At 39.1% G+C, this 21348-nt stretch overlaps 1 protein-coding gene across 1 annotated transcript; it reads right to left on the bottom strand.

The window, feature by feature from the left end:
- Positions 1 to 1846: 1846 nt before the first annotated feature.
- LOC135710683 (uncharacterized) lies at positions 1847 to 14063 on the bottom strand. Its single transcript, XM_065233332.1, has 4 exons — positions 13914 to 14063; positions 13557 to 13854; positions 12768 to 13136; positions 1847 to 1920 (listed from the first exon to the last, which is right to left on the bottom strand). The coding sequence occupies exons 1-4, from the start codon at positions 14061 to 14063 to the stop codon at positions 1847 to 1849; spliced, it is 891 nt and encodes a 296-aa protein (XP_065089404.1).
- Between the last annotated feature and the right edge of the window lie 7285 nt (positions 14064 to 21348).

The following is a 21348-nucleotide window of genomic DNA, read 5'->3' as shown; positions in this document are numbered from 1 at the left end:
TAGATTATCTCTAAACGGCGATGTTTGACAGCTGGTTCCGAGTAGAAGTTAAAGGGTGATACGGTCAAAATTTGGTCAAGGGAAAACGCGTGTAAATCGGTGAAATCATTTATTTAAAAAATCAAATTAAATTTCTTTTTCAAGTTCAATTAGTATAAAATTCAGGAAAAATATTCAGTTAGGCTTCCGCTTTTCCAAATCTGGATTGCCGGGCCTTACGCTTGACCCCTGCCATCAGATTTTGTACAGCCACCTTGTCCACCTTCTTCGCCGCAGAAAGCCAGTTTGCCTTGAACTGCTGCTCGCCCTTAGCAGTTTTTTTTGGTCTTCTTTAGGTTCCGCTTGACAATAGCCCAGTATTTCTCAATTGGGCGGAGCTCTGGCGTGTTGGGAGGGTTCTTGTCCTTGGGAACCACCTGCACGTTGTTGGCGGCGTACCACTCCATGGCCTTTTTACCGTAATGGCAAGATGCCAAATCCGGCCAAAACAGTACGGAACAACCGTGTTTCTTCAGGAAAGGCAGCAGACGTTTATTCAAACACTCTTTCACGTAAATTTCTTGGTTGACAGTCCCGGAAGCTATGAAAATGCTGCTTTTCAAGCCACAGGTACAGATGGCATAGATGCCGTATAAAACTCCTGTCCCGGAAGCTGCTTGTAGTCGGCTTTGACGTAGGTTTCGTCGTCCATTACCACGCAGTCAAACTTTGTCAGCATCGTCGTGTACAGCCTCCGGGATCGCGCTTTGGCCGTCGTATTTTGTTTATCATCGCGATTTGGAGTCACTACCTTCTTGTAAGTCGATAGTCCGGCTCGTTTTTTGGCTCGATGCACGGTTGTAGACGATACACCCAGCTTATTTGCGGCATCTCGGAGAGAGAGGTTAGGGTTTCGCTTGAAACTACCGGCAACTCTCTTTGTCGTCTCAGCGGCTTCCGGTTTTCGATTTCCCCCCGATCCAGACTTCCTGGCTGTCGACAAACGTTCCCCAAACACTTTAATTACATTTGTAACGGTTGATTTGGCAACTTTTAGCGATTTTGCCAACTTTGCATGCGAGTAGCTCGGATTTTCGCGATGCGCGAGCAAAATTTTGATACGCTGCTCTTCTTGCTTGGACGGCATTTTGACAACTGAAGAGTGAATTCCAAAATCAAAATAGGAGCAACATTCTACACACACACACCTTCAAAATGAGGGGTATTCAGGTTTTTTAAATGCAAAATTGAAAGAAATACGTCAAGTTGATATTGACCAAATTTTGACCGTATCACCCTTTATATAATGTCTGGTCCACTTATGGCGGTAAGCTCCAACTCGGATTAACTTTTAATACCGTCCCTGTTTGAATGATCTGCGAATTGTTTGCATAGCATCGTGTTGAATAACTCTGATGTCGACATCAAAGCAGCCGGACATTCTTGATTGGGATTTAATCCGAGGATAATACCGATTGGAGCTTACCGCCATTAGAATCCGAATACATAAAACCAGGCGTTTCTCGGGATTTATTTGACGTAAGAAAAATTTAATTTCGTCAAAATGACGACGTTTGGATGAACTCACGGACTGGCTTTGGAATTCCCACCATCATCTGTCGCACACTGGACTGGTCAACCTCAGCGGCCATTTCATCAGTTTCCGGACGAATTTATCGGCGAAAACACACATGAATTTGCTGGGACATCACCCCGTGCAGTGGCCAAATAAAACTTTTGGAATCTGCGTGCAATCATTATTAGGCAGACATGTAGGTTTCGTAGTCCATGAGAAGGCATCCTCTGTACTTCGTCAGAACCCGGTCGTACAACTTCCAGGCGCGTGTTCTGGCCACTACATTCTGTTTCATCGACCTGTTCGGTTGCTTGGAGCCACGGCATTAACGGTAACCTGCTCGTAAACGAATCCTCCGGCCAGTACTACGAGTGGCACCGTATTTTTTGGCAACATCCCGATCCGAGAGTCTTGGGTTTCTCTTGATCAACCTCAATGCCTTAGAATTCAGCTGCCGATCCAAATTTCCAGCAGGGCGTTTTCTTTGAACCTTCCGAACCACACTCTTTCGATCACGAAACCGCTTGAGAACATCTCCACATGGTAGAAACGGCAATTTTCAACCTTTTCGTGATATTTCGAATTTACCACGTCGGGATTCTGTTCTCGTCTTCCATCTAGTACAACTTTTTTAATACTGCACGTATCGAGGCGAAACTTTCACCACTAAACAAATCGCTGTTTAAACATTCCAAATCTGACCACTAGAGGCGTTGCTATAGAATAAACAAAGTGTCCGGATTCTAAGTGGACCAGACTTTATGGTCACTTGGGATCAAATTGGTTAAAGCAGATTTTTAATTGCTGTATCTGTGTTCGATGATCATATTTCAGCTAATTTTGTGTTTTTCCCATTAATAATTCCGCAATTTAAATCATTTAATTCGAAAGGCAGAAATAAATTCAAGCTGAAGTTGTTGCATCATAGAGATCCAAGTAACCACGTGCACCCTTTGGCCATCACTGGGCTAAGGTTATCATTGCAATCATGTAGCCAGGGTTCAAACAATCCTCAGGTTTGCTGTTTTCTGTCTTCATTCAGGATCAGGATTTTTTTTCTAACTACACTGTATCACCATTCAAATTGAAACATCGGAATAGCTTTTTTGAATAAGCGCTGTAGCCGGATGACGATTGTTTTGTAATCAGATCATGCTCATATCATAGAGCGATTCCCAGTTTCCAAAGAAATGGTAAATTCATTACAAGATGGCACGGGAAGCAGCAAAGCATTGAAAGACCGGAAGTAAAAGTCATTGAACTTAATATCACTCAAAAAAAAATTAATAACCTCAAGACAGCCATCCTCTCATGAATCCCGTCTATAAAACTAAAACTTCTTTTAGCTTGAATTTTGCCGAGAATCCGCGCTGGGATTATGTTGAAAATCCCGTCTTGGATTCTGAAAAGTACCTCATCTGGGATTCTGTAAGGAATCCAATCTGGGATTATGAAAAAAATATCACATCTGAGATTCTCAAAAAATCCCATCTCGGATACCGAAGAGAATCCCATACAAGATTCTGAAGAGAATTCCACCTGGGATTCTGAAGAGAATCACAAGTGGGATTCTAAAGGGAATTATATCTGGGATTCTGAAGAGAATCCCTTCTGGGAATTCTGATGAAAATCCCTACTGGGGATTCTGAAGATTATGAGATTACGATTCTAAAGAGAATCCTTTCTGGGTTTCCGGAGAGGATTCCATCGGGGATTCCGAACAGAATCCCATCGGGGATTCCGAACAGAATCCCATCGGGGATTCCAAAGAGAATCCCTTCTGGGAATTCTTAAGAGAATCCCTCCTGGGGATTCTTAAGATAATCCCTTCTGGGATTCTGAATAGAATCCTTTCTGGGGTTTCTGTAGAGAATTTCTTCTGGGGGTTCTGAAGAGAATCCCATCTGAGATTATGATACCGGGATACCAAAGAGAATCTTATCCGGGATTCTGAAGAGAATCCCTTCTTGGAATTCTGAAGAGAATCCCATCTGGAATTCTGAAGAGAATCCCTTCTGAGGATTTTGAAGAGAATCCGTTCTGGGGATTCTGAAGTAAATCCCTTCTGGGGATTCTGAAGAGAATACCTATCTGAGGATTCTTAAGTGAATCCGTTTTGGGGATTCTGAAGAGAACCCCATCTGAGTATTCTGAAGAGAATCCGTTCTGGGCATTCTGAAGGGAACCCCTTCTGGGCATACTGAAGAAAATCCGTTCTGTGGTGTCTAAAGAGAATCTCTCCTGGGGATTCTAAAGAGAATCCCTTCTGGGATTCTGAAGAGAACCACTTCTGAGGATTCTGAAGAGAATCCTTTCTGGGGATTCTGAAGAGAATCCGTTCTGGGGATTCTGCAGGGAATCCCTTCTGGGGATACTGAAGAGAATCCGTTCTGGGGTGTCTGAAGAAAATCCCTCCTGGGGATTATAAAGAGAACCCCATCTGAGGATTTTGAAGTGAATCCGTTTTGGGGATTCTAAAGGGAATCCCTTCTGGGGATACTAAAGAGAATTCGTTTCTTCAGGGCATTCTGAAGAGAATCCCTTCTTGGAATTCTGAAGAGAATGCCATCTGGAATTCTGAAGAGAATCCCTTTTGAGGATTCTGAAGAGAATCCGTTCTGGAGAGCATGAAGGGAACCCCATCTGAGGATTCTGAAGTGAATCCGTTCGGGGGATTCTAAAGAGAACCCCATCTAAGGATTCTGAAGAAAATCAGTTCTGGGCATTCTGAAGGGAATCCCTTCTGGGGATACTGAAGAGAATTCTTTCTGTGATGTCTAAAGAGAATCTCTCCTGGGGATTCTAAATAGAATCCCTTCTAGGGATTCTGAAGAGAACCCCTTCTGGATATTCTGAAGTGAATCCGTTCTGGGGATTCTAAAGGGAATCCTTTCTGGGGATACTGAAGAGAATCCGTTTTGGGGTGTCTGAAGAAAATCCCTCCTGGGGATTCTGAAGAGAACCCCATCTGAGGATTTTGAAGTGAATCCGTTCTGGGGATTCTAAAGGAAATCCCTTCTGGGGATACTGAAGTGAATCCGTTCTGGGGTTCTGAAAGGAATCCCTTCTGGGGATACTGAAGAGAATCTCTTCTGGTGATTCAGAAGAGAATCCATTCAGGGCATTCTAAAGAGAATCCCTTCAGGGCATTATGAAGAGAAATCCTTCTTGGAATTCTGAAGAGAGTTCCATCTAGAATTCTGAAGAGAATCCCTTCTGGGATTCTGAAGAAAATCTCTTCGGACGATAATCCCAGTTGAGTTTCCGAAGAGTATCCCATCTAGGATTCTTAAGACGATCCCATCTATGATTCCGAAAAGAATCCCATCTGGGATTCCGAAAAGAAACCCATCTGGGATTCTAAAGAGAATCCTTTCCTCTGATATTGAAGAGAATCCCTTCTTCTGATGTTGAAAGCAATCCCATCTAGGATTCTCCAGAGAAAAAATCGGACCTTACGGTGATCCATTATGGTATTGCAGTATAATCCAGGTTGTGTAGAAAACCTTCTGAGATTCTGCTGTGACATCCTTATTCTCGGAACCACCACTTTAAGTGCACAAATATCAGCTTCTACGACACGTTCAACATTCAAATTGTCACTCCAAGTTTGCTGCACTGCAACATGCATGAAGTAGTAATTTCAGGTGAAATTGGACACTGATTTCCGAGATTTGCGTCATTGAAGATTCGAAGTGGAAGTGCATGTATAGCTTACGTGGCAGCAATTTGTGGACTCTACAAGGAATCACCTTAACGAGTTAAATTTATCTCGGAAATTGGGACACAGCCTTAGGCTAACACACCCACTCAAACTAACTAAATCATCTGACAGAGCAATGTTTGTTCTATGAGCTGGTGTAGTCAGATTCCGTGGGTGTGGAGTCATTCAAGAGAAATCGACGTTCAAAGTCATTGTTTACATGTTTCCATTGAAATGGAGTACAGCCTAAGGCTGTGAACCATTTGTCGAATTTAATTTAACTCGTGATTAAAAGTGACCATTCGAAAGTTATTGCTTATGTTCGAAAATCCCCGTGCTGTCGATCGACCGGTTTTCGAGCCACGGTTGTCAAATTTTAACTTCTTGTCTGTCAGAAATAACCATAATCGATAACTTTCCATCTGTCAAATTTTAACCAAAAGTTAAAAAATTCATTCAAAGCGTTTCACTTCATACGCGAAGTTTGCGATTTTCAGAGTTGGTTGGAAATGCTAACATGAAGCTTTAGTGTGATAATTTATTAGCTAGCGAATGATCTTTAGAAGAGGGTAGGTGGATAGTTCTGTTAAGGCCCACGCACATAAGATCCAGATCGGACGCGTTGCGGCAAATTGACAGCTAAATCTATTGTGTAACTGTCAAATTTACGTCAACGCAACGCAAACGGATCTTATGTGAGTGGCCCTTTAGGGTACGGCAGTGCTTTCTCTTTGAGATAACCAAGTTGGTCATGACGGGAGGAGCAAAACAATAGTTTGGTAAAGAAGAATTGCATTATAACACACCATCGACTGGAAATGCTCTCGCAACGTGAGGCTTTAGGTAGCGATGAAACGTCACTAGAACTATTCCACAACCGCCGTCAGTAATGAGCAAAAGGCGGACGCACATCTTTTGCCTGTAGACTTGAAGACATACTTCAAGTCTCCGCGTACATCGTACGGGTTAGGCAAAAGATGTGCGTTTGACTTTATACTGTTGCATTAATGGTCCTTCGCTCATTTTCAACTTCTATTCAATTTTCATACTGCCGTACCCTAACGAAACTATTCACCTACCCTCTTCTAAAGATCATTCTATAGCTAATAAATTATCACACTAAAGCTTCATGTTAGCATTTCCAACCAACTCTTAAAAAATTCGTCAAATGGTTCAGAGCCTAAGTATGCGAGAAACCCACAAGTTGTACACGTAATTGACTAATGTTAACGATTGATCGTTGATAATGTCTTTAACGGGTTTCAGATTAAATTTATCAATAATTTCAAACCGTAATCCTATCGACGGCTAACACTTTAAGGAAAATGTGCCTGATGTGATATATTTTGACTTAAATTTAACAGATGGAAAATTTTATGATAACATTCTCCCAGACTTATTTCTGGCAGACAAGGAATTAGTTTTGACAAACAATGGAACACAGCCTTTGGAGTATAAAAATATTAGGAATAGCTAAAAATCTAAAATTTCATATGGCCTTCCCATCTAACAATTTGAGATGATTACGATCTGAATTTGCAATATTTTAGCAGACGAAGCACATCTTTGGATGAATAAGCTCTTATTAAACCTTCAATGTTTGTTGGGATTGGATATAATTTTTTTTTTTTAATTTAAAAAGATTTCATCCATGCAACCAAATCTCACTTCCAATATCAACTTCGAGTGCATGAAATATTATTTACATTGTTTACTGTAAACACAACTATCAGATAGTCTCAACCAGAAACGCAAAACATGAGCAAGCATTAGATTGAAAATAAGCCGAAAACAAAACTCCAGGAGCCATTTGTTGAGCAATAGATAAGCAAGAAAAATTGTGTTGCAAACAACCATAAGAAAGTAAAGGAAAAACATTTTGACAACCAGTAAGGATTGCCCATTATTAATACCATTAATGATTTTTATACACATTGAAGCAAGAAGTAACGCCGATGACTTACAGGATTTACAATAGAAACGGGATGCATTTTTCAAATACCGACTTGAATATTATTTTTCCGTTGTTACAGAACCCCTTTTTCCGCTGTTCGGCGAAAGGTGGTATGCCTCTACACTATTATTACCACATACAAACAAATAAACAAACATACTGACAGATGATAATGGACGGTCAGCCAGGATAGCCGTCACAGTGATATACCAAACTTACCAATAGAGCCAAAAACCATATATTTTTATTATTTACAGTGAAACTACAAACCAACACAGTTGCATAAATACAGTTTTAAAGAACCGATATGAGAAATGGAAGATGAAGAAGACAGCAGTGAAATGGCGAATTCTTAGTTTGCTATAAAAGTTCTGGATTCATGCTATAAAATTAGTTACTTTTTTCCATAAAAAAAAATACACATACACACTATTCAGTCCGTGCACCTTTTCCAGTGAATAAACGTTTGAGGTATCGTATTTATATATTTTGGCAGCAAATTCAATTTAGGAAGAAGCACGTTTAAAAAACAAACAAACCAAATAAAATACTAACATTTAAGGAATGTACAAAATCTACTGAGTGTCGTAAGGTCAAAATCTTGAATTTAGTGGAAATTTGTGGAAAACCGACAAAAGAAGTAAATAGTTTGGTGAAGCGAAGATATGTCAAAAAATAACCACATTTAGTTTTGCGTGAAAATTCAACCACTTTAACATAGGGAGGAACGAAAACAAAAAGAAAATGACATTTTCGGATAGTATACGACTTGAGATCTAGATGTCACACTCTGTTCAAATTATGTCAAAATTGAAGGAGAAAACAGCTGCGCCTGGCAAGAGAACACTAAAAACAATGCACAATTTTCTAACAAAAAGGAACCCCTCTATAAAACCGCCATTTTACTCTCTCGAGTGGAGGATGATGTTAAACCTTAAGGAAAACGCAGAAGACGAAACGAAAACAAAGAAATCGTGATGAAACAGGTGTAAAAATATTGTCATATTCCAAATTGGAACCGGAAAAAAATATACTAGGTTAAATAATGTAATTCTGTAAACCACATGTACAAAATAACGTAGCTACAATAATACGAACAACAAACAAACACGAAGAAAAGCAACCAACCGTTCAGTTTTTCAGTTCACCCGGTAACGCATTTCAGCAACGCAAAAACAACTCCCCCTTATCAACCTCAGCAAATCTTAAAAGGTAAAACATTCAGCAATAGACAATCTACTTTAAGCCCCACGGTCCGATGGTTCAAAAACGAAATATTTCTGTTACCGCATTATTCCTGTTTTAAGTTCAATTCCCATACCAAAGCCAACTGAACCAGCCGAATTTCACAACCCTTTGTTAACAAACTTCACTCAACAAATCCAGCTGCTCATTAAACAAAAACAAAAAATGAAAAACGGAAGAATAAAACAGGGTAACTTAATGAATTTCATATACATTAAACAAAGCATACAAAAACAAAAAACAAAACGAAACACAATGAAAGAAGAAGAAATAGAATATAAAATTACATTATAATGACAAAAGCATTAACGGCATACTGTGCAGGTGGTTTTAAAGCAGAAACTAGAACAATTCTGTCAAAATGGAAACAGAAGGCACGTAATCGCAGCAGTCGCGAAACGGCAAAACATGACACACGATGACAGGTGGAACGAAAACACAAATAAATACAGTAAATATTTGTAACTTGTACTTTTTTCGATATGTGATACCGATTTGTAATGTTGACATTATTATTATTATTATTTTTTACGTTAACTCAGAACGTTTAGTTTTAAACGGTTTTCGGTTCGAAATTTGCGTTGAAAGCTAGAAATTACTTACTGTCTGTAAATAAGCAAACGTTTTGGTAAGCAAATATTGTAAGAGAGAATTTTCGGCACTAAGCAGTAAAATTAAAAACTGAAAAAAAATATAAAAACGACACGTAAGAAAAAGCAAATCCAGTGGAGACTTGGACGTAAATTAAACAAAACAAAAAAAAAGAATAATAACATTAAAATGTAATGAAATGCAATTTAGGCAAATGAAAGTAAAAATTTAACTGTTATTTAGGCACAATTATTTATAGAAAGAGAGATCGTGGGAAAACAGTGGAAAAAAACAAGAAACACTCAAAATTATATTTGGCTGATTTGAGGAAACCAAAAAAAAAACAAAATTCATAAGTGTAATAAGGCAAATGAAGTCAAAAAGGCGACACAAAAATGTTCGTGTGTTATTTAAAAAAGAATATTTGTACTTTCTTCCGTTTCCTTCAACCGACATTTTAAGTTCATTTAACGACTGCTTTTTTTCAATTGGACATTGGTTTTCTAGTTATCAAACCTATCAAAATTGTAACATAGCATTCATCGGGTGAGTAAATGATGCAGTACACTGCAAATTATGGTACGGAAAAGTTTTGAAAGAAGACGAAAGCACGGCGAAACACTGAAACGTAATTTTAATATGTGAAGCAAAAATACAAGAAAACAAAAGAAAACGAGAATTATAAAACAAGTAAGGTGAAAACTGTAAGAAAAATATTTGGCACTTATTGATATTTACTGTTATATGAACAAATATGAAAATGAAATAAAACTAATTGATACAAAGATGTTTTTTTTTTTAATTTCTTCAAAATAAAAACTACCCAATACGGTGACATACTACCATTAAAAGGATCGACTAACTCTGCTTCTTCTGCAATGTCCTGATCAGTGTTGGGAAAATATCAAAAAATCAAATCTCACCAACGTCCAAGATCACGCTTGATTTTCGTAGACAAAAATCAGCAAGCAAACAACTGCGGTTGATTTTGCTAGCTGTGATATCGCAGCTCGAAATATCAAGCTAACAAAACTCCGACCAGTTCAAGATCTTGATGCTGAGCATAAACATCTAAAATATTGCGCTCCAACTTCTTTGGCCAACCATGCTTCATGTAATAAACTATTTTCAGAATAAACTCATCTTGCTTTGTTTCATTTGCAATCAAAACATGGTCCAAAGGAGACTCGTTGTGTACATTCAAACTTTTAATAAACTCCTGTTGCAACGAAACTGGCACCTCATCAGGTAAAAGAAACCTTGAGCAGAAATCAGCATTGTACATTTTCGATGACGGTCTGTAAACAATGTCAAAGTCGTAAATGTTTAGTTCCATTACATATATCTGCAAACGCGTCACGAACAACGATGTTTTTCCTTCTTTACCGAATATGCCTATCAACGGCTTATGATCCGTGTACACAGTAAACTTCTTTCCAAACAAAAACTTGTGCAACTTCTTTATGGTACTCACAATAGCCAACGCTTCCAAGTGTAAAATTGGGTAGGATTTTTGGGAATTTGTTAAACTGAAGGAGGTAAAACTAATAGGCCTCTCTTCTCCATTGATTTCGTGAGCAATCACGCCACCTAACCCATAGCTACAAGCATCTGTCACAACAACGACAGGCTTTTTAGGATCAAAAAATTCTAATAGTTTTGAAGACAACAACAACTGCTTACTATCATTAAATACATTAGTACACTCATCAGTCCAGACAAACTTAACATCTTTCTTGAGTAAACGATATAAACAGCTTAAACGTGAGGATAAATTGGGAATAAACTTGCCATAATAGTTTATCAAACCCAAAAATGCCTTCAGCTCGGTGACGTTATTCGGAACCTTTGCTCTCCGAATCGTCTCGACCTTTTCTGAACTCGGTAACAAACCTTTTTCTGTCAACACGTGGCCCAGAAATGGCAAACTTTTCACAAACCACTTGCATTTTTGCTAATTAACTTTTATGTTGGCATTAGAAAGTCGTTCTAAAACCAAATAAAGCTTTCGTAAACAGTCCTCATAATCCTCACCAGCTATCAAAACATCGGTAGCAATAAATTCCGTTAATGCCTTTCAAAACCTGATCCATGACTCGCTGAAAAATAGCAGCACTTGAAGAAGCACCTTGTGGTAGACGATTATACGAAAACAAACCTTTTACTGTATTAATCACCATAATTTTCTTAGACTTTTCAGACAACAACAACTGTGTGTACGCTCCACCCGAAAAATAAAATACAGTGAAATTTTCAGTGGAAACAATGCTCTAACATTAATATTTATTGTCGACAATAAAAATTATTGTTATAATGTTGTACCCTTCCGAAAACGGCAAAACTGCTACCTAGCTGTACAATGAATGTACATAATAAAATGATTTTTATCGTATTTTTCATTTATTTTATTGTTAACATGATTCGATCATGAACAATAATGAACAGCTCTATTACAATAAAAATTGTTGTTACATTAAATATTGGTGTATTTTCATTGTGGTTTACTTCACGAACAATAAAAATAAATCTGATTGAAGCATGCAGACTATGAGAGGGTCAGCAACACTGCCAATGTAATTAAGATAGGCGCTGCTCGTATGGCTCTGGCTTTGACAGTTCGTTTGGCTCAAACCAGGCAGTCCGCGTCCGCTCATATCTTATCCTAGACCCTCTCTAAAGCTTAATGGAGACCTTTTCCGTGCAGTCAATAATCATACAATAATAATAAAAAATTCCACCACTTGAAGATGTCAGGAAAGAACTCTCAGGTGGAAGCATATTTCATGGGCGATTCTCTCCAGTCGAATGCATTAACTTATCAACGACGCTCAACCACCAAGGAGACGTGACCTAGGGATATCGAGCGCAGGGGAGTTGGCCTGCATTTCTCACAAGTTCCGGATCGAATCTCGATCCATAACCAGTAAAAAAAGGACCACCCGTAACAGACATACCACCCCCTTCCCTTCCCGGGGCAATGTTTTATTTTTTCGATTTATTTTTAAAGTCGATAAAGTAGATCTGTCAAGCCAACACATACACTCTAAAGTACACTGTTATTTTTTTAATCAATAAATTCGCCAACCAACAGTAAAATAACAATAATATATAATGTTATTGAAAAAAAATTATATGGGAAAATCACGAAAATTTCATTGTTAAGATACTTAACAACCCCCCTTTTTTATTGTAAATTTTCCATTTACCATGAAATTTATTGTTTTGTACAACATAAATCAAGGTAAATTTATTGTAGACGTAACAATATAAATCATTGTTAAGACAATAATTTTCGTCTTATTGTTACATTGTTTTTTAATGTATTTTTGTTGTTATTTTTTTTCGGGCAGCCAGATCTAGTGAACAAAAAACTTTAGCACCAGCTAGTGAAGCAAAAATATCTTGAGCCAACGGAAGCGGATATGTGTTCGGAATGATCACCTGGTTGATCGAAACCTTACAGTCGATCACCATCCTAATACCTCCGTCTTTCTTCACTACAACAATCACCGGCGATGCCCACTCACTTGCATCGATCGGTGTTATGACGCCATCTTTTTCCAAACTTTCCAAATGTTCGTCAACTTTATCTTTCAAACGTAATGGAACGTCATATGCACGCTTGAATATTGGCACTGCTCCCTTTTTCAATACTAAATCTGCCTGAAAAACTTTGATCGGCGTAAACATAGATTTATCAAAAATATTGGCAAACCTACCTTTAACATCGTCCACAATTTGTTCCTCTGAAGCCGGAAACGACAGTTGGTTCACGCTCGCCCCACTGCCAAATGCATTTCTCCAGTCAGAATAGAAGATGTCAAGCCAATCACGTCCAAGTAGCGGTGTAAACGAGCTTCCACTCCTCAAGACAATCAGCTTAATAGTCTTTCGTCGTCCGTTCAACTCAACCTGCACCGGAATCTGTCCTTCGACCACTAATCGATTCCCGCTGATCACTGCCATCTTCTTGGTACACTTCTGCATCGAGATATCGGCGAATTCTCCCTCGTACGTCTCACTACTGATGACGGAAACTGCAGCTCCACAGTCTATTTCCATCTCTAATCGCACACCTTCGACTACAACTGTGCGGAAACACGGTTCGTTGATGGTTTTAATGGAAGAGATCAACATACACTCCATCTCCTCATCATCCGAAATAGATCTGTTCAGCCGACGACGCAAACTTTTCTGATACTCCGTCAACTTCGGCTTTGCTGCAGGAGAATCGACAAACTTCACAGATTTCCTCTCTTTGTTCTTCCGATCATAACAGAAGCGACGCGTGTGACCATCTCTGTCACAGAAGCTGCAGTGAAACTTCCGTGATCTAAACGAAGAACGATTTCTACGGTCGAAACAAACAGAACGACTACGACTTCTGCTTCGCCTACTTGGTCCGCGACTCCTACCTCGGGATCTTCCTCGTGAAACTGTTCGCTCTTCGCGTTTACCAAGCCTGTTCAAAACACTCACACGACCGGATTCACGGGACACTAGCTTACGCCTTGCTCCAGCTATCTCCCTGTTGATGATGATCTTCTCCGTCTTACTAAGCGTCAGATTCTCTTCATCAAATAACCGCTGTTGCACATCCGGGTCGTTGATACCACACACAAGCTTGTCACGAATTGCAATGTCCTTAAAATCGCCAAACTCGCACATCTCCGCTTGCAGCTTCACACCAAGAATGAAATCCTCTGCGCTTTCGGTAGGACCTTGCACTCGTTGGTAGAACTTGAAACGTTGGATCATGTCGCTTCCAGTGTTGTCGTACCGCTTCTTCAAGGTATCGGTGATATCCTTAAATGACACCGTCTTCAAATCCTTCCCAGGAAAAGAAGCTTCAACTCGCTGTAAACTTCTTTACCGCATGCCGCCAGAAACGATGCTTTCTTGTCATCAGCATCTGTCACCTTGTTGTCGATGAAAATCCATTCCATCTGCTCCAGGTACTGGCCAAACGGAATCGTACTAGGTACGTACGGCTCTACGTGACTTACCAACGGCATTCTTGACAGCGTACTAAACAAAGAAAACTGAAAAACCGATTCAATAAATTATCACACAAAACCAATATTAAAATTTCTTTCAGTGTAACAAAACTTGATCACAACAAACAGTTGATTAAATCAAAACATAATTTTTAAAACAATTTATCCAAAACTTTTTGCTCAATTTTTCAAACAGTTTTTCTTTCCGTGCATATAGCATAAACTGTTAATCTTGCCAAACAAAACAAACTTCAACTTATGTGTATCGAAACGATCGAGAGCCACTTTTAAAACGATCAAACTTTATCAACGAAACACAAACGTGAAACACACAAACAAAACAACTTCGTGTAAATGTCGCTCAACACAAGCGTAAATAATGTTTGCTATATATGAAACTAGCATGCCGGTGGTGTAGTGGTAAGCGTGATTACCTCTCACCCCAGCAGGGGTGACACTTCGTCGTCACTGAAATATCTTGTGGGACACGGGTTCTAAACGTTAGGTGACCGATAAGGATTACCGTGATACGATAAAATAAAACGCACGTCTGTCCGGTAGTGCAGTCAGTATATAAACTGAATGTTTATTCTTCTCTCTGCACAGCTGTTCCAGACAGCCAGTGATGTAGCTAGGGGCGGATACTACACTTTTAAAATCAATATCAAGCATGTTTTTGTTCCAATATCACGCGTGATATTGCGAGCGCATGAGGGCATGATTTCTGATTTTTCCAACACTGGTCTTGATTGTAGAGTTTACCCACAACACGCTCGTATTGTTTGGAATTTGTATGCAAAATGTCAAAAACTGAGTAACATTTATTTAGCAAACTGAGTAACATTAACTCTATTTATCGTAAATTAATGTTTACTCACTTTTGAGCAATCCACACACAAAAATTCTCATCGTTCTTTTGTCAAAGATTTATAAAATTATCGTTCCAGTAAACCCCTTTGTGTCAAACTCTAATAATTAAAAAGTGTGGAATTAACCCGTAAAGTACCAGGACGAACGAATTTTTTTCAACAAACTCGTTCTCAGCAATGCCTCATCCGATTTTCATAAACTTTGAATTTTATTCAAGGGGAATAGTTGAACTAACTTTTGTCGTAGGTACCACCCCCTTAGAACCCTCCTCGTTCTTGGTAGATGTAAATATGTCTGTGTTTTTTTGTACTTTTTAACCAGTTTGACCAAATGTTTTAAATTTTCATGCGAGTCGGTTGTCTGGTGCAGCAAATGATATCCGATAGATGAAATATGATTAGTAAGACTGAATGTAGATATTTTCATAACGTATAACTACGATATTATTGGTTCCGGGAGTCCCGAAAATCGGTTCTGTAGGACATTGTAATATCTTAGGCAAAAGTATCTTGTGGCATGTCAAATCATGTCAAATAGGTAGAATCAAGTGAAGATGAAGATGATTTGAGATGATTTTGGCCAGTTCGGCATCGGTTCCGAAACGCGGATCTGTAAATTCCAGCGAACGGTTTGTTGGAATATAATTACATTGAGGTTATGATATCATATTATGCCAAAATGACATATCATGTGGTGGTTCCAATCACGACAAAAAAATAAATATGCCTAATGAAAACAGTTTGAGATGAATCCTGTGACACATGGCCACATTGACATCGGTTCCTGTGATCCTGAAACCCAGTTCTTTAGGTCATATTCATATTGGAGGCAAATAAATCATACTGCATATCAAATCATAGGATATGCCCATGAACAATTATTTCAGATAATTTCATTGTCATATAGACACTTTTGCATCTGTTTGAATGCCTCCAGTATCTGGTTCCGTAAATTCTGGATTATGACTAGGAATGATATATTCGAAGCTACTACATCGCGTGGTAAGTAAAATTATGCATGTTCAACCGAGGTGAATATTATAATGCAAAAAAAAACATAAATCTTAGGACAGTAGCCACCATCCAGGATCTGACCCTGGTGCTCCGGAAGTAATTATAAACTAACGGTCCTAGCTGCCCCGTAACGTAGGTAGATCACCTTTTTGTGGTACATTACGAGATGTAAGATCTACCACCGATTCCTAGTCTTGATTACTTCAAATTAGGGGAACAAGATTTTTAAGTAATCAAAGGAACACATCTTAGTCCTTGTTTCTTTTTATGCCTTGTTGATAGTGACAAGACTCGGCTTTGTCTACCGAGGATGATCTTTAAACTTTAAGGGAAAAATGAGTTAGTTTGTCTTCATGTCATTCCTAATCTTCTATTCGTTGTTCTCTAGTTTGAAGTGGTTAAGACTAGGGTTCTGACGCATGGTCATTATCAGTGTCATTTCTTAATTTTGTTGTTAAGGAATCCAATTTTGACTAACAAAGGGGCGCTTTGGAGGGTGTTACAACACTCCGAAGGGTACACAGCAAAACATAATTTTGATATCACATCAATCCACATTGATCGTGTCAAAAATATGGTGTAATATTCCTTGCCAACAGAAAAAATTATCATTAAAACAGTGCATAAAATGACTTTTATTGCATTTGTTTATTTATGTGGCCAAAAAAATTACATAAGATTTTCGACATGATTGAAGTGCATCCTCTTGGATGTAATAGGTACATATTACAATTTATGGTTTGCCTGTCAACGGTAGTCGGCTCTAGAGAAGGAAATAAACCGCAATTGCAGACGGGACAAGCGAGTATGGGTGGACTCCCTGACCGACGAAGGAGAGAATGCCGCAATAACCGACGATATCCACCTCCTCTGCGATATATCACGACGTCTGATTGGAGCAAAGATGCCTATGAAAGACGCGACTGGACAGTTGCTTACTGATCCCAGTAACCAGCTGAAACGGTGGAATTGTAATATTCACTTGGGTTTGTTATGTTGCACTCCATGGAATATTTCAGCCAGGCCATTAGTTCAAATTTTTTTCCTAGAACCTGGATCAGATTCCGTATGAAGGAATGTGTTCACAATTTCCTGAATGATTGTCATTGTAATATTCACATATTTTTTTGTTATGGTAATTTGTTTTTTGGCGCTCTATGAAATATTTTAGCCTCGGTTATTGGGCTGGAATGATTTCCGGAGAACCTGGATCACGGATGGTCATACTCTTTGGAATATTTTAGCTAGAAACGTTAGTTCATAATGACTTCCGGAGCACCAGGATCAGATCCTGGATGGTGGCTACTGTCCTCAGATTATTTGCATTAGGGGCGAACCATTTAATATGTCACGCTAAATTGAGAAAAAAAAACTAACCCCCTCCCCCCCCCCTTTCATCACGTGTTTCCTATACCTAATGCATTGCTTGTCACAAAATCATAAGACCCCTCCCCCCTCCTCCCTTAGAATGACCTAATATATGCATCACCCCTTATAATATTCACCTCGGTTGAACATGCATGATTGTACATAGCGTGCGATATATTAGTTTGAAATATACCATTTCTAGTCATAATCCAGAATTTACTGAACCAGATGCCAATGTGTCTAAAGGGTGTCCACGATGAAATTGCCACACTATGAAATTGCTCTAACTTTTTAACCGTTGGGTAGAATTTAATGAAAATTTGGGTGGATTTAGTTCATAGTGCATTATTTACATCCTGCAAGTTTTAAAGTCCTGTGATCAAAACTCGGAAATGGAGTCGAAAGAACAGCTCGTGCGTGATAAAATCTTGCGCATTCATCACGAGAACAAGGATCTCTCGCATCGTTCCATCGCTAAAACGTTGGGAATCGCGAATTACACGGTGTCGCGAGTGATTAAGCGGTTCGAGGAACGGTTGACCACCGATCGGAAGCCCAGAAGGGAAGGAAAAAGTATTCCGTACCACACCAAAAATCACAACCGCGTAGTTGGGGCCTTCAACCGAAATCCGAACGCCTCCGTTAGGGATGTGGCTAAGAAGCTGCACCTAAGCCGAAGTTTTGTCCAGAAGGCCAAAACTAAGGCTGGGCTTCGAACGTTCAAGGTACAAAAGGCCCCTAATCGCGACGAGAAGCAGAACAAGTCCGCCAAAACCCGTGCCAGGAAGTTGTACCTCAACATGCTGACGAAAGTTGAATGCTGCATCATGGACGACGAAACATATGTGAAGGCCGACTTCAAACAGATCCCCGGCAACCTGTTTTTCACGGCCAAGGATAAGTTCAGCGTTCCGGAGCATGTCCGCACTCAGAAGATGTCCAAATTTGCGAAGAAATTCCTGGTTTGGCAAGCCATCTGCACGTGCGGGACCTTTCGTGACCCAGGACACGATAAACGGACAGGTGTACATAAAAGAGTGCCTTCAGAAGCGGCTGCTTCCTCTCCTGAAGGCCCACAACGTCCCAACAATCTTCTGGCCGGATTTGGCCTCATGCCACTACTCCAAGGACGTGCTGAAGTGGTATGCGGACAATAAGGTCAATTTCGTGCCGAAAATGTTCAACCCTCCCAACACTCCGGAGCTCCGCCCCATCGAGAAGTACTGGGCGATTATGAAGCAGCACCTTCTTAAACGACCTAAGGTAGTGAAGACAGTCGAGGAACTGAAGAAAGTATGGGTTTACATGCAAAAAACGGTTGATTCACAGGTTGTGCAGAATCTTATGGCCAGGGTTAAGGCCAAGGTGCGGGCATTTGCGTATGGACTGTAAATAAAATACGAGTAAAATGGTAAAATGAAGTTTAATAGTTATTTCTCAATCCCTGAAAATTTGATGGCAATTGGATGAAAACTCGAATTTTGCGAATCAATTTTGTGTGTGGCAATTTCATCGTGGACACCCTTTATGACAATGAAATTATCTGAAATAATCGTTCATGGCCATATCCTATGATTTTAAATCCAGTATGTTTCATTTGCCTCAATTATGACTATGGCCTAAAGAACCGGATAGCGTATCTTATTGCGGAATCTATGAAATGGAATTCCGGAATCCCGGAACCAATGCCAATGTGACCATATGCCAAAGGAATCACCACAAATAATCTTTATTGATCTTATCTTATCATGCTAACATGATTTGATACGCAACTTGATTATTATACCGCGAATGTTACTGTGTCGACGAACATGCGTATTATAGTACGTTCAGACTACAGAGTTATAACATGTTATAGCGCTATCTTGATGGTGGTTTCTGTGTTGCAATTATTTGACAACCGTTATAACATGTTATAACTCTCCAGTCTGGACAGCGTTTTAGAGTGGGACAAAATTCAAATTCCAGTTCCAGTATGATTTTCGGGGGCCTTCTGGGTCCTAGAATAACTGTGTAAAATTTCAGGTCGGCCGGTGAAACTATATTTTAGCGCCAGCTGTTTTAATTATACATACACTGATAAATTGAACTATTCCCATTTTGCTTGAAATTTAATCAATTTGACATTAAACTCAGTTTAATCATATCAGATGATTAAAAATTAATCCTCTCTTTCTAAAAAATAAGCATCTGATATTAATCCCAGTTTAATCATGGTGGATTAGATTGTAGATTACCTCTTTTTGAATAAATTTCAATCATTTTTGATTCTATTTTAATAATTTTTGATTGAATTTTAATCTTTTTTGATTAAATATCACTATTGAAAAAGAATAAAATTTAATACTGGAAAGATTATTTCGATTTTAATCATGCATGACTACTTCCGAAGTAATCATGGCTCGGACTCAATAAGGTGAAGCGGGAATTTGCATACTTTTTAAGCTTTTTTGATTTAATTTATCTTTGAGTGTAGGATTTTCTATGGGAAAACTTACTTTTTCAAATAAAAATCTGGTGAGGTCACCCATTGTCCTCTGAATTTTAAATTTTTCAAGGAAACTTTTCTTTGAACACCGCAAAACGATCCGACGCTTGTGGAAAAAGTTATTTAGCCATTACTGATTACTAACCAAACGAACTGCTCATTATTCTTTTTTTCTAGCAGCACTGCCAGCTGCCGCCTGCTGCTGTCTGTGCGAGGCAGTCACGTTGTGTGTGGGTTCACTCAGCATGGAGGAAAGCCGATATCATGCGCAAAGAATCTTCCATTTGGATGAAACTTTACACAGGTCTCCGGTATAGTACAACAATTATGTTTCACGGGGTCATTTGGAAACAAGCGTGATTTTTCACAAGGGTGTATTTGCTTTGGCGCACAATTTATTCAAACCTTATCAGTCAATGTGCTGCTGCTCAGACTTCAATATTTCATCGGCTTCATTTTTCGGTGGTACTCCACAACTTGCTGTAGGTATTCATGTTGTTCGGGATTCTTGGTTACCGAGTTGTTGAGGTCGGAAACAAACTTTACTGCCCTTTCCGCGGCATCATTCACAACCCCAAGAGCTTGAACTCGCTGCTGCGCTCTTAAGTAGAAAAGAACCGCCGTCACTTTCAATAATTTTAAAGCACTTTTTTTGTTCAAAATGGAAACAATGTTTATGAAACTATATCACTCTCTTTCGGTTGGTAACAGTGAATACATTTTCATGAACATGAAACATCAACAAAAAATAACTTTGATCTTGATGATTTGTTATATTTACTTACCTCTCAGATAATCTTGATTTAAATCTCAATGTTCAGAGTTTTCACCGAGAAAATCGGTGGAGATGTTCATTATAGAAAAAAAAACTCTCTTGAAGCCTCAGTAATATAGTCCGAAAGTGTCGAATGGTCACTGATGTTAGTTCCTCTGACGGGAACTTTATTCTCGCTGAGTTTGCGTCGTTTTCCGGATTTTTCAATCGATTTTTTTGGTTCATTTAAAGCAGCTACCATATTTACTTTTTCGTCTATTTCTACTTTTGTATCGAAAAAGCAAGGGCCACGCAGCAAGCAAGGGCAGTGCTGCTAGAAAAAAAGAATAATGAGCAGTTCGTTTGGTTAGCAATCAGTAATGGCTAAATAACTTTTTCCACAAGCGTCGGATCGTTTTGCGGTGTTCAAAGAAAAAATTCCTTGTAGGGAGTACATGGGTTGATACATGGGTTGATTTATTTTTAGAGGACAATGGGTGACCTCACCAGATTTTTATTTGAAAAAGTAAGTTTTCCCATAGAAAATCCTATGTAAAATTAAAACAGCTGGCACTAAAATATAGTTTCACCGGCCGACCTGAAATTTTACACAGTTATTCTAGGACCCAGAAGGCCCCTGAAAATCATACTGGAACGAGAATAATTTGTTTTTCATAAATTGCGTATGTCGACGAACTGCACTTGCATCGTTGCAACTTCTTCTGAAACCAACGATTATCAGTAGGAGGTCAAATTCTCCGTCAAATTTCCCCGAGCCCGAAACCATGTCCCCTGACTAAACAATCGGCT

Source organism: Ochlerotatus camptorhynchus, unplaced genomic scaffold (genome assembly GCF_037179485.1).
Source record: "Ochlerotatus camptorhynchus isolate MF236.1 unplaced genomic scaffold, CSIRO-AGI_Acam_v1.1 ptg000401l, whole genome shotgun sequence".
NCBI lineage: Eukaryota > Metazoa > Arthropoda > Insecta > Diptera > Culicidae > Ochlerotatus > Ochlerotatus camptorhynchus.
The sequence above is the reverse complement of the archived record's forward strand: the minus strand, read 5'-3'. Positions and strand labels throughout refer to the sequence as shown.

Bases quoted from the DNA above. Each gene is read 5' to 3' on its own strand.
- LOC135710683 (XM_065233332.1), bottom strand. From the start codon at position 14,063: ATGCCGTTGGTAAGTCACGTAGAGCCGTACGTACCTAGTACGATTCCG. The intron at 13,855-13,913 runs GTTTACAGCGAG...GTGTCATTTAAG, and splicing joins TGGCGGCATGCGGTAAAGAA to GATATCACCGATACCTTGAA. The intron at 1,921-12,767 runs GTAGGTTTGCCA...TGCCACTCGTAG, and splicing joins AATTGTGGACGATGTTAAAG to TACTGGCCGGAGGATTCGTT.